Source organism: Danio rerio, chromosome 17 (genome assembly GCF_049306965.1).
Source record: "Danio rerio strain Tuebingen ecotype United States chromosome 17, GRCz12tu, whole genome shotgun sequence".
NCBI lineage: Eukaryota > Metazoa > Chordata > Actinopteri > Cypriniformes > Danionidae > Danio > Danio rerio.
In genome coordinates this window covers 3,755,001-3,780,810 of record NC_133192.1, presented here as the reverse complement: position 1 = coordinate 3,780,810, position 25,810 = coordinate 3,755,001, and the positions used below count along the sequence as shown (strand labels likewise).

Genomic DNA, 25,810 nt, shown 5'->3' with positions numbered 1-25,810 from the left:
TTATCAGCAGCTCCTCCCCTTCACCAGTAGTTGAACCCCTTCATCAGCAGCTCCTCCCCTTCGCCAGTAGTTAAACCCCTTTATCAGCAGCTCCTCCCCTTTTCCAGTAGCCCCACCCCTTTATCAGCAGCTCCTCCCCTACACCCACAGCTCCTCCACTTTATCAGCAGCTCCCATCCCTTTATCATCAGCTCCTCCCCTTCCCTAATAGCACCTCCCCTTTAATTTTCCTTCATCTCCTTCCCTAATAATTCTGCTTCTCCTCTGGTCTCCACAGCTGCTCCACCGTTCAGATTTTGTATTTTAGGTTTTTGTCCTCAAACTGCTCCTGTGTGTAGCGCTAGTTTCTCACACATCTCTAAAGCCTTCAGTTGTGTTTTGGAGCTGTAATGCGCTCAGAACCTGCCGGAACTACTTTACCTGTGCATTTATCTGAAAATATCGGCACACAAGCCAATCAGAATCAAGCATTCCACAGTCATGTGGTAAGTTAATTTAAGAACATACTGTATGTTCTTGAATCTCTTGATTTTACTGGGTGAAATGTGGACTTACCTGCAACATAATCTCCAATGCCGATGGTCGTGAGCGTAATGACGACAAAGTAAATGGCGTCTAATGTACTCCATCCCTCTGTGTGCTTGAAAAACACCGCTGGGATGGTGACAAAAACGATGCATCCGGCGATGATGAAGAGGATGGTGGAGGTCACGCGGATTTTGGTCTGACTGATTTGCTTGTGCTTTTGCTGTAAAGAGTGACAGAAGAATTCATACAAATGTAATTTAGACATTTATAAACAACGAATTAAATGTATAAACGTAACATAAATAAGACATTTTCTAACAATTCATTAATTATATTATTTGGACAGGTGTACCTAATAAAGTGGCCGGTGAGTGTATATGTACAAGTAAAAAAAATAGATAGCATTAAAGGTGACAGATTGCGTGTGGGTCTGCTAATAAGCAGTTGTCAGTCATCAGTAAACCAGTCATAAGTCAGTGGACTCACCCTGAAAACTTTCTCCACCCTCAGGATGCTCTTCATAAACATCGTGCCCAGTTGATCCCCGACCCCGGCCAACAGGAAGCCGAACAGAGGGATGCCAAATATGGCGTAAAGGATGCAGAAAATCTTGCCGCCCTCAGTGCTGGGAGCGATGTTTCCATAGCCTGTCCATGTGGGCGAACAAGACAACAGCTTATTTAACTCCCCTCTATTAAAACTGCATAGAGACACAGACAATTGGAGGCTTCTAGCGAGAGGACTTGGCAGTAATTACAGATCGCTGGACGAAACAGAAGTTTAGACACATGCAAACTCATCAGTGCAGAAAGTTGCCTGTGTTCTGTGATTAGTTGCATGAAGATCAGTGCTGCACATTGAGTCAGTGAGTCCGCGGATCCTTAAAAAGGCTTCAATTCATTCATTTTCATTTGGCTTAGTTCCATATCTGTCAGGGGTTACCACAGCGGAATGAACCGCCAACTATTCCATCATATGTTTTACGCAGCGGATGTCCTTCCAGCTGCAACCCGGTACTGGAAAACACCCATACACACTCCCATTCACATACACGCTCATACACTATGGCCAATTGAGCTTATTTAATTACCATATAGCGCATGTGTTTGGACTGTGAGGAAAACCGGAGCACCCGGAGGAAACCCACGCCAACACAGTAGATATTTCAACTAAACCTGAAGAGATGGCTGAACTGTCTGAGATAACTGAGTGTATTAAAGATGTTGAAGACTGGATGACCAACAATGTTCTTCTCTTAAACTCAGACAAAACAGAATTGTTACTTATTGGGCCTAAATCCTGTACACAGCAAATCTCGCAACTCAATCTACAATTAGAGGGATACAAAGTTAGCTTTAGCTCTACTATAAAAGATCTGGGTGTCATATTAGACAGCAATCTAACTTTTGAAAACCATATATGCCATGTCACAAAAACTGCCTTCTTTCATCTGAGAAATATTGCTTAATTACGAAGTATGCTGTCCATCTCAGATGCAGAAAAGCTAGTCCATGCTTTTATGACTTCTAGGCTGGATTACTGTAATGCTCTGTTTGCTGGCTGCCCAGCATCCTCTATTCACAAACTTCAGTTAGCACAAAATGCCGCAGCCAGAGTTCTGACCAGGTCTAGAAAATATGATCATATCACCCCAATTTTATCCTCCTTACACTGGCTGCCTGTTCAGTTTCACATTGAATTTTAAATATTACTTCTCACCTATAAAGCTCTAAATAATCGAGCTCCTGTTTATCTAACCAACCTTCTGTCTCGCTACAATACAACTCGCTCTTTAAGATCTCAAGACTCAGGGCTTCTGGTGGTAACTAGAATAGCAAAGTGCCCTAAAGGAGGTCGAGCCTTCTCCTTTATGGCTCCTAAACTCTGGAATAATGTCCAAGGCTCAGACACACTCTCTCAGTTCAAAACTAGATTAAAGACCTATCTGTTTAGTAAAGCATACACTCATCACTTAGCGGGTCTCCATGCAGGTTTCTGCATCTTGCTTATATACACTATGAACAGCAGCTACGCTAATTGTTCTCTTTTTTCTCCATTTTCACTTGGGGATACTCATCCCGAGGTCCTCTGATTATGCGGAGTCACTGATTGGATCCAAGACCAGCGACGTGATGATCCCAAGGTGTCCATATCCTGGACCAGGCCGTATCCTGAGCTGCTGCTGCACTGGTGGTCATGGGGGAGTGGAGAGCATGAGACTGATTCCAGTGACGCTCCAGGGACAGACGAGTCTTCGCTGAGGCCAGCTTCCTGAGACTGCAGCTCTACACAAGACGTTTGGCCAGCGGAGAAATTAAAATGGTCGTGCCCATCTGAGTCTGGTTTCTCTCAAGGTTTTTCTTCACTCTCCTATCAGTGAAGTTTTTTTTTCCCTCTCCGCTGTCGCCACTGGTTTGCATGGTGTGTTATCGAGAGCTACGCATCGATGGATTTTCTCTTCAGTGTTTGGACTCTCAGTAATGACTTTAAACCACACTGAACTGAACTAAACTGAACTGAACTTAAACACTAAAAACTGAACTACACTGATCCAGTTACTATGACCATTTATGTGAAGCTGCTTTGACACAATCTACATTGTAAAAGCGCTATACAAATAAAGCTGAATCGAATTGAATTGAACACGGGAAGAACATGCAAACTCCACACAGAAATGGCCATTAGTTGTCCTAAATTAAATTACGCAATCAAACTGACCAACCCCATAATAATATAATGATGATAATAATAATGTCTTGCAGTTTATATGTACAATCACCAGTGTTAAGGATGGTCATTAGTTGTGTTGCTTGCTTTTTGTTCACCAAACTCTTTACTAGTGTTGCTAGGCATCAGGGCAGGTATGTGTATATATCTTAAGATGCATTTTGACCTGTTTCCACTGAGTGGTACGGTACGGTTTGGTTTGATACACTTTTATGGCCGTTTCCACTGTCAAACGGTGTACCGGACAATACTACTTTATTGTCACTTCTCTGAAAGGGTACCAAACACAAGAAGGTTACCAAAAGGTGGAGCTAGACAAGCAGCTGAACGCTATTGGTTTACAGAGATACGTCACGAGCTTACGCAAAAAGCCAGAATGAAAACAAAAGAGCCGTCATGTTTTAAATACACAGCCGAGAGATTACAGCTGAATTATATATACATATAATAACGAGCCATGGTCGATCTGGGCTCAAACAACAACAACAAACAAACAAACAAAGCCAAGAAGAAGAGCAGATTTACCCTGTGCCCCCTAGTTTTTGACGAGCCAGTATAAAGCGCGAGCAGTTTCGCTTTCTTGCTTGCGCTCACTGTGCATCTATATCTAAAATAACAAACTTCTTGAGCTGATGATAAAAACGTGCGCTTGATTATTGACGTGCTTTTGAAACACGAACCTGTCAAATTTTAATGCGGGAGTGAAGCGCGAAAAAAAGGACAACCCGGGCTCATTGTGGAAACGTAGCCCAGTGGATGTTTCTGCGGACTGCGAGAATCGCCCGGGAGGTACGGGGTTTTGTTTTCGCGGGAGCACCCACACGTACGTACCTCCGGCCACGTAAATCGCTGTCTCCAGAAATGTCAGCAGGTTTCAAGAATGAGCTTGGGTTGAAAAAGGAGCATATTATTTCTTCAACAAACATGAACAAACTGCCATGTTTAACTATTATCATCATCTTTTGGACTAATATGGACTCAGAATGACTCTGTAACAGAGGCTACATGTGCTGCTGAAGATTGCTGAAGACACAGATAAGTGGTTTTCACTGACTGTGGGCTATACTTTGTGTTGTTTTTGAACATAAATAAGGACTAAATGTATGCTGTGTGTTGTTTTTTTGTAGTTGTAACATATCAGAGACTGTAAAGCCTCCTTTCCACTGCACAAGACAAGCGACAGTCCGGAAGTCATTCATTTCCGATGGAGAGTAGATCGGGAGCTGCGGGCAGTTCCGATCATATCCGTAAGCGGAAAATTCGGATCTGATTTGAGCTGCGGATGCGTTGAAATATTTAAACTCCTGCGACTAGACCGTATGCGACCGGCCCACTGGATATAATGTAATCCAGTGTTGTACAAGCAGGTCTGTGCGCGCGAGATGAGAAATACTAGCTTTTTGGTTATATTTTGAATTAGAAAAAATCATAAACAAAAAACATTTCAGTTCATAAATGTAAGTAATAAAAATGTGTTTTATGTTGTCTCCACATCCCCCCCAATATGTTAGCGGTCTATGAGTTTCTAGTATTCATTCATTCATTCAACCATGGTAAACAGAAGAGAATAAAGGCTCTTGCTTTTGCACTCTTTTACTTACTTTACTTTAGCTTCTCTCCCATGGTGCACGTCAGAACTGAAAATTCTGTGTGACTGCCACAAGGGGGCGTAATCCGACAGTCATGCCCAAATGTCGTGTGCAGTGGAAAGGCGGCTTAAGTGTCTGTACGTGTTGATATTTGTTAATTTATTTATTTATTTTATATAATTACAGACGTTAGAGTAGACTATTTCGCACTGTCATTGATCTGCAGTTATAATCAACTCCTGTTCATAGAATAGTTAGTAATGAACATTTATACAGAAATATTTGAGTGTATAAAGCATCTATTTTGTGAGAAGTGCTTCTCGTATGATATGTGAGCGACCCGTACAGCTTTACTGTAGACATTTTCTCGAGCGAGCATAATGTCGACTTAAACTTTATGTCGTACACCACGCCCACCAAAAGGGTACCCTTGGTAATGGAAAAGCAAGCCTGATAAAGGTGACCTGTACCGTACTGTACCAGTCAGTGGAAACAAACCATTACTGTACTTTACTGTAGTATACTTCACCGATTGTAGTGATGACGGTTCCAGCGAAGAAGAAAGCGCTGCCGAGATCCCACTGGCTGGAGTTATAGGACGCGTCTCCAATAGGACTCACTCCAGTGCTAACCGCTTCTACTGCATGCTGGGAAAAGAACAAAAAAAGTCAAGTACTGCAATTATAACTACAGTTTGACAAATATTGCAGCTGTTGGACAGCATCATGTACTTTTTAAGCGTTTTGAAGCTTTTTGAGGCGAGAATGTAGTTTGCAACAAGGATAAGAAACATTTCCATTCAATAAATGTGCAAATAACATGTGATGCTCAAATGCGCTTCACATAATACACACTTATTAATGATTCCTACTTGTGTTCCTTGTGATGAAGAGTGGGCAATATCTGATATGTAATGGGGAAAAAAAGAAAAATAAGTTCAACAGACGCTGGATTCGGGTTCATGATTGATCCTGTCAAAACATGTTGCCATGCGCTTTACGAGCTACACCACTCACGCTGCTGTAGACACTACAAAATTTTACACCTTTACATTGGACCATTTCTTTTTTAATTCCCTCACAGCGCGATGTTCAGACCCCACTGCATTAACCGCGTCAGCTAAACTCTCCCAGTCGATTTGTTTCTTTTGTTATTAATTCCCGAGGACAAACTTGCTAAATAACACAGTTTTTCTCTGGTCTACCTCCGACAGGAGCACCTCCAATTCACATTCTGTGAAGTTTCTCTTCTTGCTTGCTTTAGCCGTTGCTTTTTCAATTGGTTTTGCCAACGTAGAGTCATTAGCATATTTATACAGGGGAGGAGGCAGGGAGGGGTTTTGCGCTCGTGCATGTTGCGCTCAGTTTCACGTTAAGTTGGATGTACCAGCCTGATCTCACGAGAAAACGTAAGTATTTTACGTTTTGCCAGTTTAGTGGCTAATTCGTACGAATTCGTACGAGTTCAGTCGTACGAAATGGTACGATTTTAAAAAGGAGGCGTGGCACCTGACCCCACCTCTAACCCCAACCATCATTGGGGGATAAGCAAATCGTACTAAATTGTACGAATTAGATCTTACGAATTCATACGAATTAGCCACTAAATGAAAAAGTTACGAATTGCCGTGAGATTGTGTTGGATGTACAAAGAGAATGTGTGGGATTCTGCATATGTAGTGTTTCATACATCTGAATTTTTTACTGCGTACGCACATTTACAGTTTGTCCGTACGCAATTTTTTAGTATGATTTCAACGCAAGTCTTCGTACATGAGGCCCCTGGTCCTTGATAATGGGGAAAATTTGAAAATATCTTCAATATGCCATTAGATTTTGACCCAGTTTCATTGATTTTGGGTATACCTAATGGACGCATTTCTTCATCAGCTAATAAGAAACTGTATCATATATTAACCTTTGCTGCCAGAAACAATACTTTACTTAATTGTGTTATTGATAAAGCCCCATCACTTAAAGGTTGGCACAAGATAACTTTTGAGTTAATTCCTCTGGAACATCTCACCCATGTTTTACACAAAAAACAGAGCATTTTTTCAAAGTTCATTCATTTTCTTGTCGGCTTAGTCCCTTTATTAATCCAGGGTCACCACAGCAGAATGAACCGCCAACTTATCCAGCAAGTTATTACGCAGCAGATGCCCTTCCAGCTGCAACCCATCTCTGGGAAACATCCACACACATTCACACACACACTCATACACTATAGACAATTTACCCTACCCTATTCACCTGTACCGCATGTCTTTGGACTGTGGTGGAAACCGGAGCACCCGGAGGAAACCCATGCGAAGGCAGGGAGAACATGCAAACTCCACACAGAAATGCCAACTGAGCTGAGGTTCAAACCAGCGACCCAGCGACCTTCTTGCTGTGAGGCGACAGCACTACCTGCGCCACTTTTTTTAAAGTTTGGACTCCATATTTGGATTGTTTGGAACCTGGTCTTTGCCCTATCAAGCTGAAAGGAATATTGTAACTGTATTGTTATCTGAAAAAACAAGCAATGTTATTATGCTTTTTTTCTGATCTGTTTAATATGGGGTTGTGCTGTTTGTCAGGGTATGGGGGTGATGAAGAGGAGGCGAGGACCCAAATGCGGGGAATGAAGAATTTATTGAAAAATAAAACAAAAACAAAACTCAAATCTCCCCTTGTGGGGAAAAACACGACATTATATTATATACTAAACTAGACTTGGTCTAGAACTAGGCAAGACACAAAACTCTAAACCACTGTTGTAGAACCGGAATCAGCATACCTCACACAACAGGGAAAGGAAACAATAAACAACGGACCAGCACAGAACAGAGCACACTAGGAGAATAAATAGGAAAGACAAACCAATAAACAGACAGGCGGACAGGTGAAAATAATAATTACAAACAAGATAACAAGGTGGGTGGGACAAGACAACAGACGGGAGAGCGCATGACAGAGAAGAGACAAGCCATGCGCTCACATACACAGGACAAGAACATGCAGCCAATGAGAGAACTCATTAACCGCATGTTCATGACAACACAAACACAACACTGAAGCACACGACAAAAGCACGTGACCACAATGTAAACACAGAGCCACGTGCTTTGACAAAAGACGCAAGACACGAGCACACGATGAATGAAAACACTCACCGTGCACTCACACATGCAGCATGCATGCTTCATCCCAGCGCCGACCAAAACTGAAACCAACAAGATTGAGACGCTGGGAATGAAACACCACGCTGCTGACAGACGAAACACAAACATGAGTACAAGAGCGCACCAGTCTGAGGGACGCAAAGCGCGCGCGCGGCCACGTCAAGCAGGAGCGCGCACACTTTGCGTACACCCACGACGGCGCGCGCGCACACAGAGACAGAAACAGGACCAGACACGGGTAGTGTCCGAGCTCTGCCACCACAACAAGAGTTTACAAGACCAGAGTGGCAGAACCCTGACACTGTTTTCTAAGTAATCTGAGCTTCTTCTTTTTTTTCCTCTACATTGTTTTGTGTTGTTTTTTTTTTACAGTAGATGTTTTGTTCTGTCTGCATTGTAGTGAAAATCCAGTAGCATGAAAAGTGTTGAAAAAATCTTCTCTGTTAAACACAAATTGGGGGAAAAACAAACAGGGGGCGAAAAATTCTGACTTCAGCTGTATATATAGCGACATTGGTAGTTTGAAAAAATAAGAAATAATATATAGAGAATTCATCTGTAACATAACAGTAGAATTGGCAGTTTATTACCAGGTTTTTGTGCTGCAATTTACAACACCAAGCCAGACAAAATACCACATCATACTAATAAAAATGTCAATACATCAAACTTTGCAACCTCAAACGTTGTTGGAGGAAAGATCGGCGTCCAATAATGCATTTTAAAAGCATAAATAATGAATCAAAATATTGAATATTGAAAACAGTTCATACAATGTTAATACTGTAAATATTAATGGAGGTTTTGGTCTTCAGCTTGGTACAGCTCCCTTAGTAAACAAGGATTTGATTTCTATAATAATTCAGATCAGACTTGTGGATTAAATGTCTGTGTTTCTGATATGATGCTTTGAGTTTCTGTCTCAGAAAATCCTCCACTGAAAAATCAATGCGCTCCGTCTGTCGGTAATCTGATCAGGTTTTGTGACTCTTCTCAAACTATTTAAGGCAGATGTAGTAAATGGATCAGGCTGAGTAAATTTAGTCAATTTATCGGTCAGTGCAGTTCAAGCAGACTTTGCTGATGCGGTTTGTAAGCCAAATCCTGAGCAGAACAAAAATATTGCAGCAGAATTTTCTCCCAGAAAACATATTATCATTATTACCACATAAAGACAATGTATTACAGCACTTAAAGCTGCTTTTACCATCTTAAGTCTTGATAGAATATGATTTACAACATATTTTACAGCTTAAAGTCAATGAAAAACTGAATCTGCAACTAATTTTACCAATTTTAGTCAGGGTAAAACCGCATTTTCCAACTGAAAAAGTCAAGTAAAAGCTCTTGAAGCTAATATTAGCATTTAAAGCGCAAGTAAAACAGCATTTGCAACATATTTTGACCATATAAAGTCATGATAAACAAGATTTAAAAGCAAATTTACAGCTTAAAGTCAATTAAAAACTGAATCTGCAGTAATTTTGCCAATTTTAGTCAGGGTAAAACCGCATTTACCATTGGAAAGACAAGTAAAAGCTCTTGAAGTTAATTTTAGCACTTAAAACGCAAGTAAAACAGCATTTGCTACAACTCTGACCATTTAAAGTCATGATAAAACAAGATTTAAAAGCAAATTTACAGTTTAAAGTCAATGAAAAACTGAATCTGCAACTAATTTTACCAGTTTTAGTCAGGGTAAAACCGCATTTACCATTGAAAAGTCAATCAAAAGCTCTTGAAGCCAATATTAGCACCTTAAGCTCAAGTAAAACAACATTTGCAACAAATATGACCATTTAAAGTCATGATAAACAAGATTTAAAACCTTTTTTTACAGCTTAATATTGATAAAAAAAACTGATTCTGCAACTAATTTTACCATTTGTAGACGAGGTAAAACCGCATTTACCGTTGAAAAGTCAAGTAAAAGCTCTTGAAGCCAATATTAGCACTTACAATTCAAGTAAAACAGCATTTGCAACAAATTTGACCATTTAAAGTCTTAATAAAACAAGATTTAAAACGATTTTTACAGCTTAAAGTTGATGAAAAACTGAATCTGCAACTGATTTTATAAATTCTAGTCGAGGTAAAACAGCATTTACATTTAAAAAGACAAGTAAAAGCTTTTGAAGCTAATATTAGCACATAAAACTCAAGTCAAACATAATTTGCAACAAATTTGACCATTTAAAGTTTTGATTAACAAGATTTAAAAGCAAATTTACAGCTTAAAATCAATGTAAAACTGACTGCAACTAATTTTACCAATTTTAGTCAGGGTAAAACAGCATTTACCGTTAAAAAAAGTCAAGTAAAAGCTCTTGAAGCTAATATTAGCATTTAAAGCGCAAGTAAAACAGCATTTGCAACATATTTTGACCATTTAAAGTCGTGATAAACAAGATTTAAAAGCAAATTTCCAGCTTAAAGTCAATGAAAAACTGAATCTGCAATAATTTTAGTCAGGGTAAAACCGCATTTACCATTGAAAAGTCAGTTAAAAGCTCTTGAAGCCAATATTAGCACTTTAAGCTCAAGTAAAACAACATTTGCAAAAAATATGACCATTAAAATTCATGATAAACAAGATTTAAAACCATTTTTACAGCTTAAAAGTCAATAAAAAACTGAATCTGCAAATAATTTGTAAATGAGGTAAAACCACATTTACCATTGAAAAGTCAAGTAAAAGCTCTTGAAGCCAATATTAGCACTTACAATTCAAGTAAAACAGCATTTGCAACAAATCTGACCATTTAAAGTCTTAATAAAACAAGATTTAAAACGATTTTTCCAGCTTAAAGTCGACGAAAAACTGAATCTGCAACTAATTTTACCATTTGTAGACGAGGTAAAACAGCATTTACCATTGAAAAGTCAAGTAAAAGCTCTTGAAGCCAATATTAGCACTTAAAGCGCAAGTAAAACAGCATTTGCTCATTTTACTAAATAAACTGAATAATCATTATGAGCAAAACTGCAGCATTTTATATTAATATTACAGTTTCTGGTCAATTTTCAATAAAATGGTCAACATAAAACAAAGATTTTAGCATTTCTCTACACATTTAACCATCTCTATTCAAGCAAAAAGTCAAGTAAAAGTTAATAAAACAGTATTTACTACAGGTCTTAGTAATTAAATGAAATTATGATTAAAATAAAACTGAATTATATATAAATTAGATATACTGTACATTATACAGTTCACAATAAGACATTTGAAACAGCACTTGTAAAACACATGTAAAACACATTTTTCCATCTGAAGCTAAAAATCTCAACTAATCCGACCATTTATAATCAATGTCAGACCACTTCTACAATTTAAAAGCCAAATAAAAGCAGATTAGCACTTGCTAGTTTTTATTAATTAAATTTAATTGCCATTATAAGACAAAAATTAAACCTTTTTACCATTTAAAGTAAATATAAAACAGCATTACCCATCTGAGGTCAAGTATAACAGCACTACAACTAGCTTTATTATTTAAAACTAAAATAAAACAGCAGCTGATACTAATCTGACTGTTTATAGTGAATATGGAAGATAATGTGCTATCAGAAAAGAGGAGTAGAAATTAATAAAAACGACTGCAATAAGTGTGTCAGATGAAATCAGAGAGAATAAACAAAATAAAACAACATGTTGTCAGCAAGAAATGTTTTCTCTGAGTAATAAATCTGTTCCCACAGGACTCGCCAAGTGTCCTGCATGGTGGGAAGATTTCTGAGTCAGTTGTGCTGACAGCCAAGAAAAACACCACCGACAACAGGTGGACACTTAATGCAGGAAATAAATAAATGATAAATGAAGAGATATATTTAATAAACAGTTGTTTTGCAGAGTTAATGATCTGCAGATTTAAAGAGTTTATAAAATGAATTTTAATATGAATATTTAAAAAAAAAACACATGCAAACTATTTAAAACGTTAAATTAAAAAGCTGATTTAAAAACATATTTATTTTAATTTTTTGTTATTTTCAGAAAACTGCATTAAAAAAATTATATTTCTGAGAAATTTGCAGAGTTAAAGTGTCTATAAAATAAATGTTAATAAAATTTCAATCATGATAAATAATACAACTAAATATAATATTCAACAAAACTACTTTTTTCTGGTCATGATTTTGCATAATTATATATAAATAGTTTGCATATAAATTGCATTTGCAAACTGTTAAATATTATTAATTTTAAAAAACTGTTCCATTAAAAACTGTAGATATGCAAATTTATTATTATGTCAATTTATTATACTGTAGATAGATATAGAAAAATAGATATTTCTGATGGATTTAAAGTGTCTATAAAATAAATATTAATACAATTAAAATAATGATGAATAATAATACAAGCAAATATAATTTTCAACAAAAATACACATGCAAACTATTTGAAAGGTTAAATTAAAAAGTTGCATTTGATAAATATATTTTTCTGGCTGTGATTTTGCAGAATTATAATAATAATAATTATATATATATATGCAAATTATATATTAATAATATATATATGCAAACTGTCAATTGTTATTATAATAAACTGTTGTTGAGGGATAAGAATTAAAGAGTCTATAAAACAAATGTTAATAAAATTAAAATGATGATAAAAAGTAATGAAAGCAAATATAATTGGAAAGGTCAAATTAAAAAGTTGCATTTAATAATATACATATATTCTGGCTATGATTTTGCAGAATTAAAGAACAAATGAAACTAATTCTAATAAAAAGAAATAATAGCAAGAAATAAGACAAAATATTATACTTTAAAAACTGGGGGGTGGGAGGTGCTTACATAAAAAAGTTGCATGTAAAAATATATTTTCCTGACTAGAATTTACAGTTAAACATATAAAAATATATAGTAAAAAATAAATAATGATAAAAATAAACAGCAATTAAAAAAACATGAAACTTAATAAAACCACATATGCACTATTTTGGTGGTTCAATAAGCATTCATTCATTCATTCATTCATTCATTTTCTTGTCGGCTTAGTCCCTTTATTAATCCAGGGTCGCCACAGTGGAATGAACCGCAAATTTATCTAGCAAGTTTTTACACAGCGGATGCCCTTCCAGCTGCAACCCATCACTGGGGGAGGTTCAATAAACAGTTGCATATAAAATATTAAATGCAACCGTTTATTGACAACGATTTACAGAATTAAATAGCCTATCACACTAATTCTAATAAAATAACAACAAATGGTAATAAAATAGACAAAATATAATACGTAATAAAAAAATGGGGGGTTAAATAAAAAGTTGCACTTAAAATATATATATATATTTTTTTTCTGACTATAACTTACAGAGTATATAAAATATAGTAAAATATTAATAATAAATAATAAACTAATAATAATACAATGCAATAAAAAATTAAGCAATATGAAATTAAAAACACTTTTTTAGGGGTTTAATAAACAGTTGCATTTAAAATGTAGATTTATTGACAGTGATTTACAGAATTAAATAGCATATATAATAAATATTAATAAAATAAAAATAAGCACAAATAATAACAGGTAAAAATGACAAAATATGACACTTGCTAACTTTTTGGAGATTTAAATAAAAACAATCTATGATTTACAGTTACAGAGAATATCTAAAAATAATAAATACATATACTAAAAGACAAAATATGATTTCCCCCCACACCTTTAAAACTATACAATAAAGTGCACTAAAATAAAAATAAATGGTAAATAAAAATAAATAATGAGTATAATTGCAGATAAAGTGGCCTCATTTGCAGTGTTTTTTTCTTCTGCTGGACATCTGAAGGCTCCAGCAGGGCTTTTCTCTCCAGAGACTCGGCCTTTAGTGGGCCGAACAATAAATAATTGATTATCTCTGAGTCTGGTCTCTGAAAACACACACCGAGGGTTTGTTTCAACTGTCCTGGCTGGAAATGAAGCATTGATTTTTGTGTGGCGTGAGCTTAATTACTAGAAGAAGAGCCCAGTTTGAGTCACAAAAGAGGCTTGATGACGTGAACAAGAAAGAAATGAAGACGGATGAACAGTGTGTGTGCGTTTGTGTGTGTGTCTGTACCTTCTTTACATTGTGGGGATCAAGTGTCCCCACAAATGAAGCAATACCAGTAATTTTTGACCTTATGGGGACATTTTTTGTTTGTTTGGTCTAAGGAAAATGGTTCATAAATCACACAGAATGAAGTGTTTGGAAAAAGTAGAAATGCAGATTGTTACTTGTGAGGGTTGGGTTAGTGATATAGAATATGCAGTCTGTACAGTGTAAAAATCATTACATCTATAGGACGTCCTCTTTAGGATAGCTGTACAAATGTGTGTGTGTGGGATAGTCAGGTTTGATTCAAGTCACAGTTAACTAGGTCAGAAAGATCCCATGAGCATGTGTCCAGAAATTATTTATTAAAAGATTTATAGGTGCATTATGTCAGTTTTTGACTCTTCTAAACCATTAAAAACACTATAATATGTTTGTAGATAGATATTGTAGAAACATGCTAGCTGAACACTCTTGTTTGTCTGAAAAAACAATGCTGAAGTCAGATATTCTGCTTTAGAATGTGCGTTCCATTTCGGAATGTCTGTCTTTGCTTTGATCTCTGTAACTCCGCCCACTAATAACGAATTATATTTCAACTACCCCAGGTTGTCGTAGAAACAGTGTATTTCATTTCAGTCATTAAGGCTGACTCAATACACTCACCGGCCACTTTATTAGATATTTTATTAGTGTTCAACTGCTTATTAACACATATGTAATCAGCTAAAGCACGCATTTACCATTGAAAAGTCAAGTAAAAGCTCTTGAAGCCAATATTAGCACTTTCAATTCAAGTAAAACAACATTTGCAACAAATTTGACCATTTAAAGTCTTAATAAAACAAGATTTAAAACGATTTTTACAGCTTAAAGTTGATGAAAAACTGAATCTGCAACTAATTTTACCAATTTTAGTCAGGGTAAAACCGCATTTACCATTGAAAAGTCAAGTAAAAGCTCTTGAAGCCAATATTAGCACTTAAAGCGCAAGTAAAACAGCATTTGCTAATTTTACTAGTTAAATTGAATCATCATTATGAGCAAAACTGCAGCATTTGATATTAATATTACAGTTTCTGGTCAATTTTCAATAAAATGGTCAACATAAAACAAAGATTTTAGCATTTGTCTACACATTCAACCATCTCTATTCAAGCAAAAAGTCAAGTAAAAGTTAATAAAACAGTATTTACTACAGGTCTTACTAATTAAATGAAATTATGATTAAAATAAAACTGAATTATATATAAATTAGATATACAATATACAGTTCACAATAAAACATTTGAAACAGCACTTGTAAAACACATTTTTCCATTTGAAGCCAAAAAAATCTCAACTAATCCGACCATTTATAATCAATGTCAGACCACTTTTACAATCATTTTAATATATATATTTCAACTACCCCAGGTTGTCGTAGAAACATTGTATTTCATTTCAGTCATTAAGGCTGACTCAATACACTCACCGGCCACTTTATTAGGTATTTTATTAGTGTTCAACTGCTTATTAACACAGATTTGTAATCAGCTAATTCACAATGGTGGTGGTTGTTGCAAGCTAAATAGCTGGGGAGTGGGGGGGTGGGTGGGGTTATGTAGTTGTCGCGCACTGAAGAGCGGGGGAAAAGGAGTGGTGGGGCATGTGCCTGCATGACATGGTGGTCAGAACTCAGGCTGGTCTAAGTATTTGGTGATCTACTGGGATTTTCTTGCACAACCATCTCCAGGGTTTACAGAGAATGGTCTGACAAAGAGGAAATATCCAGTGAGCGGCAGTTCTGTGGGCGCAAATGCCTCAGTGATGCCAGAGGTCAGAGGAGAATGGCCAGACTGGCTCCAGCTGATAGAAAGGCAACAGTAACTCATTACTTTGAACATTTATCATTCATTCATTCATATTACTTTATTGCTCAGTGGTTGCCAAAGTGGAATGAACCGCCAACTATTCCAGCATGTTTTACACAGCGGATGCCCTTCCAGCTGCAACCCAGCACTTGGAAACATCCATACACACTCATTTACACACACACAGACACACAACAACACACTCACTCACTTATGTTCATCCAATTCCTCTATAGTGCATATGTTTGGAATGTGAGGGAAACCGAAGCACCCGGAGGAAACAACACAGGGAGAACATGCAAACTCCACACAGAAATGCCAACTGACCCAGCCGAGACTCGAACCAGCAACCTTCTTGCTGTGAGACCACAGTGCTGACCACTGAGCCACCATGCCACCCCAATACTATATTATTTATCCATTATTTAAATATTATGAATGATAATAATAAAAAAACGATTATTAAAATACTCAATCACAATACTGTTTCATTATTTAATACTCTATATATTTATTAACATTAGCTATAGCAAGTTGTTAAATGCTTTAATAAACGACCAAATGTAATAGACTAATTTAATATTTAAAATACTTGTTTAAATTAAATTTTTTTTTCAATAATTTAGATTTAAATGCAATTACAAATCATGCATTTAAATAAAAAATCCTCCACACAGAAATAGCCGGAACTCGAACCAGTGACCTTCTTGCTGTGAGACCACAGTGCTAACCACTGAGCCACCGTGTCGCCAGTGCACGTTTATTTAATTTTAATTAATTATTTATTAATTCATTTTCTTTAGGTCCATTTATTAGTTAGGGATCGCCACAGTGGAATAACCCGCCAACTTATCCAGCATATCTTTTACGCAGCGGATGCCCTTCCAGCCGCAACCCAACACTAGGAAACATCCAAACACTCTTGCATTAACACACATACACTATGGCCAATTTAATTCCCCTTCTTGCAGTAAGGCAATCGTGCTCCCCATTGTGCCACCGTGATGCCCTTTAATTAATTGATTAATTACATTCATTCATTCATTTTGTCGGCTTAGTCCCTTTATTAATCCGGGGTCGCCACAGCAGAATGAACCGCCAACTTATCCAGGACGTTTTTTACGCAGCGGATGCCCTACCAGCGGCAACCCATCCCTGGGAAACATCCATAAACACTCATTCACACAATACGGACAATTTAGCCTACCCAATTCACCTGTACTGCATGTCTTTGTACTGTGGGAGGAACTGAAGCACCCGGAGGAAACCCACGTGAACGCAGGGAGAACATGCAAACTCCACACAGAAACGCCAACTGAGCCGAGGATCGTACCAGCGACCTTCTTGCTGTGAGGCGACAGCACTACCTACTGCGCCACTGCATCGCCTAATTAATTACATTTTAATTTAATAATGAATTTAGTCTTAATTAGTGACTATACTACTGTTTGAAACGCTGCATGTAAACAATATCCAGCATGCACCAAATCTGCAGTGAACGTTTCATTGTTCGTGGCCATCTGCTTCCATTGTGTTTATCAATCCCTGGACACTCATTTACATGGAAACACTCCATCTCTGAGTCTTGCTTAGTTCTGAGACTGACCGTATTATAACTCTTGATTATACATGCTAAGACTTTACTTAAGGTTGTTTATGCCCTGACGGTGAACAACAACATATACATTATACTCTACACACACTGCGTTATATAACCCAGGACACGTCTCCATCTCCTCCAGTAATTCCCTGGCTGATTATGTAGGATGTGCTGTGAGAAATCAATGCAGGGTTTTAATTAATGGCAGCGCATCTTCTTTCTATATTTGAGCGTTACGTAAGAAACAGCGCTGTGTGTTTTATCGTGTTCAACACTGATCGGCCTGAGGACAGCTTCAGATCAAGCCTGAGGACTGTGTGTCTGTCTTCAATGACATTTACTGATCAATTAAAGCGTCAGCAGAAGAGAGAGAGAGAGAGAGATGTTTCTGACGCCCACCAGAGCTGGAAAAAGATCCGTCTGTAGACACGCAGCACTGAGAGTATCGTGAAGACGCCTGCTTTAGCATGAGCTGTGCTCCAAATCATCTATGCTTTATTAAAGGGACAGTTCACCCAAAACTCTACATTCCCTCATCATTTATTAACCCTTCACTTGACACAAACCTGAGTTTCTTTTGTTTTGTTGAAAGCAAAATAAGTTGTTTTTAAAAATGTTGGAAACCTGTAACTATTGCATGTCAATCTTAATTCATATGCTGTCAAATCAGCATATGAGTTTCTGTGCCTAATTACAGAAATTCAAGGATGTAAAAAGCATCAAGGAGTGCATCAAAGACACACATAGGTACACGCATTGTCACACCATCTCTTAACATTTAATAAATGTTTAAACAACTTTAAGGAATACGGACAGATGATGTCAGGCGTTTGTTCCTGTTGCTTAGGGAATGGACGTATGCAACTCGTGCATTCGTGAGCGAGAGCAACTCTCTTCAGATTCAACACGCATGATCGCGTTCATCAAATTTGCTTAAACTAACCGCTCTAAAGCCTGTTTTACAAGCAAGGATTCTGACACAGCGACATGAAGCAGATGCTTTACAAAAGTTGCGCGTAAGAGGGAAACACGACAAACTTAATGACACATTTGAGGGCTCAAAGGCAGAGGATTGCAGTGTCTCTGACATGATCTGGCACTTTCAATGAGTACTGTACGTACATGGACACCAATGCTCCAATTTTAACATAATTTAGACCAGGGGTTTTTAAAGTGTGAGGCGCGCCTCCCCAGGGGGAAAAATATTATATAATAATAATAATATAATTATTAAGTTTAATTATTATGTGTATTTTTTATTATTTTTAAACGTTTTAATTAAACAAAGTAAAAAAATAATAATACATCAAAAATAAGAAAACCTTTTTTACCCAGAAGGCCATAGCTGTGAATTCTCTTCTGTTTGGCAAGCCCGCTAATACAGTTATATGTGTGTGCGTGCGTGTTTGGGAGGAGGGGGCGCCAATGGATAAGTTGTGTCAAAAGGGAGGCCCACTGTCTAAGACTTTGAAAAACCCTGATTTAGACAATACTCTCATAAAGGGTCTAGACTACCATGTAAACAGTGATTTTTGATAACCTTAAAAGGACCACAGACACCTTTCCATTTAACGTGCAATATCAAATTCCATTAAAAGAGCACTCTTCCGCCAGTCCCCGTGTCAAGCTTGGCCCCCCCTCCTCTGGCCCCCCTAAATTTGGACATGTGTTTTTGTGTCAAAATGCCACAGAGAAGCGAGATCAGCCATCGGTGGCAGACAGACTGCGAAGATATGAGGCCTCTCTCTGCGTGTTCTAGGTGTCAATTGCACTCGCTCTCTTGGGCACTCGCTACCTCGGGCACTTGCTCTCTCTGTTATGACAGTGCTGCGCACATTAGCCTAGTTCCCTGCATTCGTCAGATGTTGACGCCCAAATTATCACAGGTAATACCAATTTTAAACACTATTAACATAGGAAGTCCTCGGCTATGCAGAGGCCATAGCTGCGTCCCAAATCGCATACTTCTGCACTATTCTACACCATTTTGTAGTATAAATAGTGTAAGTAGTGTGTTCACACTGAAAACTCTAAAAATAATAAGTGCACTTTAATTATCCGGATGATCACTCATTCAGCCGGTAAAATGAAGTGTGTAATGATGGACACTTCACGCACTCAACCGCAGGTTTGCTTGCGTAGCGGACAGAGATGTATAAAGTACTAGAGACCCATACTTAAGTAAAAGTACAAGTGCTTTATCAAAAAGTGACTTGAGTAGAAGTAGAAGTGCTCTTTAAGCACCATACTTAAGTGGAAGTACAAAAGTATTCAACATTTTTTGTACTTAAGTATTGCAAGTAGTTTATTTCAAAATTTACTACTCAAGTACTGAAAGTAAAAGTACAAGTATTGTGTAATGTCGTTATTAAAGAAAGCAGTCAAAATACACTAATTGTTTTGTTTATTTTAAATATCTTTTTTGGGGTACTTAAGCAGAATGAAAAGAAACATGGCTTATGATACTGTTTTTCTCTGTAAATAGTTTCTAAGGTACAAGAGCTCACATCGTCAGGCCCTTTTACCAGAAAATGCCTTCACTGATGAGATAATTCAGCATGTTCACTCACATACATACTCTCTTGCTTTCTCTCTCTCTCTCTCTCTCACACACACACACACACACACACACTGCCCTGCACACACCTAAATGTACACTCTCTCCCCACTCTCACACATTCATACACTCTCACACACACAGTTCTCTCTCTATCTCTCTCTCACACACACACATTTTTGTGAATTGTGGGGACATTACATAGGTTGCAATTGTTTTTACACTCTCTCTTACACACACACACACACACACACACAAACACACACACAAACACACACACACACACACACACACACACACACACACACACACACACTGTTGTTTTCTCTTACACATTATTCACTCACACTTTGGGAGTTTTGAAGTTTGATTGGTTAATACCACAATGAACAGGAGTTCTGTCTTCTGGAAGCACTCGTGAAACTAAACTAAACAAGCAAACTAAATCCTGCTTCACTAATTCACTTGATTTTGATTTTATTGTAAAAAAAAAAACAGGAAAATGTGTATATTACTGTGTTAAATGAAAATCTGAAATATTTTATGGCTTATGGCTATGATTTAATAATAATTGTTATTTATTTTTATCATGTTTTTAATGAAATTGGTCTTACAGTTCATATTTTTCTGTTGTATATTTTTTAATTCTGGTACTTTTACCATAAACCAACATCTCAGCCATTTGGTAGAGGCTGATATTTTAGAAATAATGTGATGTGTTGAATAAAAATGCACTGATCTTGTTAACTAGCGACATTAGGAGTTAAGAAATGCAATCAAAAAAAATTATATTGCTTTTGTCTTGGTGTGACAGTTAAAGGGTTTTTTGTAATAAAAATTTTGTCCTTTAATACAGCAGTCAGATATACTAACTGTGCCCTTAATTTGACCTGCTCAAAGAAAACACTCTTTCTGGATGTGTCAAACAAAACTCATGCACAGAAGACAGCACGAGCATTTACAGCTAATAAACTCATGTCAATATTATCCCGCCTGCTTATTGAGCGCTGACAGGCGGGTCTTACACGGCTATGATTGGTTATTGTCCTCAACAGAAAGGGCTTTAGAAATATAAGCGCTGTTCACCCATGGCGGGAAAAATACGCGATTATCACGGGTAAAAGACACAGTGGAGAAAACTTAATTGCACATGAGGCACGCTCATGTCTGGATTCTCAGCTTCAACAGCTGAGAAGAGAGGAAAAGTTACCTTACAAACTGGCCAGCGGGTCAAATGTCCAAAGTGAGAGAGCGAGAGATAGGCAGAGGTGAAGTTTTACAACATTTCTCCCTAACAGTAAACTAGCGACTGGAGTGCTGTGCCGCCTTCTCTCACCCTCGCGCCTCCGTCCTTCGCCATAGTATTGCGACATCGCGCATAGGAGATAAATGACGTCATCACGTAATCACCGGTTATGACCTATTATTTCTGAACTGATTTCAATCATTTTGACACCCATAGTAACGAGTAACGATGCAGCACATAAAAAATCTATCGGAGTAAAAGTATTAAGCTCATGGAAAATATGTACTTAAGTAAAAGTGGAAGTAGGAGAAAAAAATTATACTCCAGTAAAGTACAGATACTGCCTTTTAGTACTTAAGTACAGTAGTGAAGTAGTTCTACTTCGTTACTATACATCTCTGGTAGCGGAAGGGGCGGAGCTATCGGACGCACATGTTGAATAACTTTATTTATTTTGGATGGAGAAAGCAAAATTCTCCTATGAGAGTGATTATAGCGCTTCCTGATGGTGAATGCAGTTATACTCATGGCAGGTATTATTTGATAATTCTGTCGTTTTTTCACTGATTTGGCAACTGTCAAACGTCATCAAGGAAACGGTTTGAATTTCCTCTTAGTAAAAATTATTAGTGCTCCATTTGGGACGCCACTACATACATAAACTATCCTGTTGAGTTTGCAAGTGCATAAGTACATAGTGCATGAGTGCATAGTGTATAGTGTGCCATTTGGGACGCAACTCATAATTAATCACAAATCTAGTGTACATAGTTTTACGTTAGGAAATGCAGTCTTGAATTTACAAACAGTCGGCAAGTACCAAAGAACAGATGTAAGACCTAGTAGTTTCAAATGTAGTTTTCAGTCACGCGCATGTAAATCATTCAGATTAAGGCAAATTATTAGATTACTGATAACCATGTAAACATAGTTACAAGCCCCAAACCCTAAAAAAAGGAGTTCAGTATTTTGATGATAATCTTTCCACAGGTTAGTAGTAAGCTAATATAATTTCATTCATTATTCATTTTCTTTTCGGCTCAGTCCCTTTATTAATTCGGGGTCGCCACAGCGGAATGAACCGCCAATTTATCCAGCTTTTTTTTACGCAGCGGATGCCCTTCCAGCCGCAATCCATCTCTGGGAAACATCCACACACACTCACTCATACACTTCGGACAATTTAGCCTACCCAATTCACCTGTACCGCATGTCTTGTGTCCTCCACATCTCACCTTAATAAGCGCCTCGAGGTCGGCATGAGAGACGCAGGGGTTTTTCTGGAGAAACTGGGCTTTCTTCTGGGTGATGGAGTCTTTCTGGATGCTCTCGAAGGGCTGTTCGAGTGCCTGAAACGCTAGACCTCCGCACACTAAATACGATAGCACCACCACAAACACAGCCAGCACCGTTTTCCACTTCATGACGGAGTGCAGAGCCGATCCGTCCGCTCCAGAATCCATGCCGGTGAGGACGCTGGCCGATCGGGATGAGATTGACAGTCGTGGTAGTAGACAGTGACCGTTTTTCAGCTCGCAGCCCATCGGGTTCTGCATGGCCGAAACACTGGCCTGGACCAGACTGGACTGGACTGCACCCGACTGCGGCTTCTTCTGCGGGACCATGTTGGTCTGAACGGCCACTGAAAGAGACGGAGATGATCAGAACTGGGTGGATTATAATAATTAAAGGTCTCACAAAGTGCTCTGAAATGTGCATTTTTTTATTCAACATGAAGAGAGGACGGGACATAGATTAGCTCCTCCCCTTTTAAAAAACAGCCAATAGCGTTTTGTTTTTATCAAAGCTTTGCCAGTGTGAGTGGTTGAGCTCAAGTGCATCAAATGAAATGCAAATGAGAAGAAGGGGGCGGGGCATGTCAGATATGGTCAGACGTGACGTGAGAAAAATCGTTGATCCATTTAGGCGGAAGAGACAAACTGCAAGCTTTGGATGTTTGTGTCAGGTTTATATTTTCCAAATGCAAATTTTGTCACTGTTTTGGAGCACACAAGCTAAATCAGCCTGATCTCACGAGAAAACGTAAGTATTTTACGTTTTGCCAGTTTAGTGGCTAATTCGTACGAATTCGTACGATTTCAGTCGTACGAAATGATACGATTTTAACAAGGAGGTGTGGCACCTAACCCCACCCCTAACCCCAACCGTCATTGGGGGATGAGCAAATCGTACTAAATTGTACGAATTAGATCGTACGAATTCATACGAATTAGCCACTAAATCAAAAAGTTACGAATTGCCGTGAGATTGTGTTGAAATATCCCTAAAACTAACGCAAGAGTACCCAAACTTAATCCTGGAGAGCCGGTGTCCTTCTTAGTTTAGCGTCAACATGCTTCAACACACCTGTCTGGAAGATTCTAGTATATCTAGAAAGCAGGCCCGGATTGGCTAATCAGGAGGACCGGGAGAATTCCCGGTAGGCCGGTTAGTTTTTTGGCTGCGAGGGCCAGTGTCCATATTGCTGCTTGCACTCTCAGCAGTCGCAATGTTTATTTATTTATTTGACTATGTGTGGGGGTCCATTTGGTCTGTATTATATTCATTCATTCATTCATTTTCTTGTCGGCTTAGTCCCTTTATTAATCCGGGGTTGCCACAGCGGGATGAACCGCCAACTTATTCAGCAAGTTTTTACGCAGCGGATGCCCTTCCAGCCACAACCCATCTCTGGGTAACATCCTCACACACATTCACACACTCCGGACAATTTAGCCTACCCAATTCACCTGTACTGTATGTCTTTGGACTGTGGGGGAAACCGGAGCACCCGGAGGAAACCCACGCGAACACAAGGAAAACATACAAACTCCACACAGAAACGCCAACTGAGCCGAGGTTCGAACCAGTGACCCAGCGACCTTCTTGCTGTGAGGCAACAGCACTACCTACTGAGCCACTGTCTCGCCATGTCTGTATTATATGCCCCATAATTTTCCTATAAGAAGGAATCGATCCGGGTTCTTATGGGTTAATAGTTTGCAGTGCTATATTGCGGTTTGGTGTTGCATATCACACTACAAACACCTCGTAATAAACTGCAGCACATTTTCTGTTATTCTACACACTTATTTCTCTATATATGATTACTTATACATTATATTATTCACTAAAATGTGAATTAAAGTAACTTTGTTAAACTGTAGAGTTGAATTTTTAACATCAAAGTGAACAGAGCAGAGATCAACATCCCATCATGCAATTCACAACCGTAAATAAAACACTTGTGAATCAGAAAATACAGAAATGACTAATTAACAGATATTCTTACAGTCAGGGGTAGACTGGGACAACAATACAGGCCGGGAAATCTTTTGAATCTCAGGCCACCTCTGCTGCTATTGTCACCACTACGCAACCCTTTTCATGTAATTATCTGACTGCGAATATTTTATTGTAACTATATTGTTTATTGTACCATGTAGACTACCACCCTGCTGAAAAATCCAGCTTAAACCAGCCTAGGCTGGTTGGCTGGTTTTAGCTGGTCAACCAGGCTGGTTTTAGAGGGGTTTTGGCCATTTCCAGGCTGGTTTCCAGCCATTTCCAGCCTGGTCTTAGCTGGTTAGGCTGGGAGATGACCAGCTTAAACCAGCTTGACCAGCCTAGCAGGCTGGGAGCCCAGCCAAAACCAGCTATGTCCAGCTTAAACCAGGCTGGTCAAGCTGGTTTTAGCTGGATTTAGCTGGTCATTTTCCAGCCTGACCAGCTAAGACCAGGCTGGAAATGGCTGGAAACCAGCCTGGAAGTGGCCAAAACCCCTCTAAAACCAGCCTGGTCGACCATCTAAAACCAGCCAACCAGCCTAGGCTGGTTTAAGCTGGATTTTTTAGCAGAGCAGACAAATTATTAATGAATAAATTAATGAATCCTTAAACTCAAAACTCTCAAAACTTTCTGCACACACATTATTTCTACTTCTATTCCATAAATTAGATTTTTGGTTTGCTTGTTTGTTATATAAAAACCTTGACCCACTAAGACACGATGCAGCAATTCTATTTACTTTTATTTTACCTATTTTTTTTTTTAATTTATAGACTATACCTACTGTATATAAAAACACATGCTGTAGCCTACTGCATTAGACTAAACGAGACATTTTGTTGCTCACTTTTTATTTATTTTATATCTACTGTAAGTCAAATTAGATGAAAACGCCCGCCTGCCAAATGATTATGGTTGAAGTCAGAATTATTAGTCCCCCTTTGAATTTATATATTTTTTAAATATCTCCCAAATGTTGTTTAGCAGAGCAAGGAAATTTTCACAGTATGTCTGATAATATTTTTTCTTCTGGAAAAAGTCTTATTTGTTGTATTTTGGCTAGAATAAAAGCAGTTTTTATTTTTTTAAACACCATTTTAAGGTCAAAATTATGAGCCCATTTAAGCTACATTTGTTTCAGTAGTCAACAGAACAAACAATCGTTACACAATAACTTGCCTAATTGCCCTAACCTGCCTAGTT

The 25,810-nt window shown here is 38.0% G+C and overlaps 1 protein-coding gene across 3 annotated transcripts in view; it reads right to left on the bottom strand.

The window, feature by feature from the left end:
- kcnk10b (potassium channel, subfamily K, member 10b) overlaps positions 1-25,810 on the bottom strand; it is a 39,891-nt gene that overhangs the window by 9,496 nt on the left and 4,585 nt on the right. For 2 of the 3 annotated variants that reach the window (XM_005169783.6, XM_017351661.4), the window contains exons 2-5: positions 22,555-22,961; positions 5,374-5,491; positions 1,015-1,175; positions 556-748 (exon numbers count right to left, since the gene is read on the bottom strand). In XM_005169783.6, coding sequence (XP_005169840.1) covers positions 556-748; positions 1,015-1,175; positions 5,374-5,491; positions 22,555-22,961 — 879 coding nt within the window. Of the gene's footprint in view, positions 1-555; positions 749-1,014; positions 1,176-5,373; positions 5,492-22,554; positions 22,968-25,810 lie in introns of those variants that run through there. The other variant, NM_001161399.1, reaches the window with a different exon arrangement.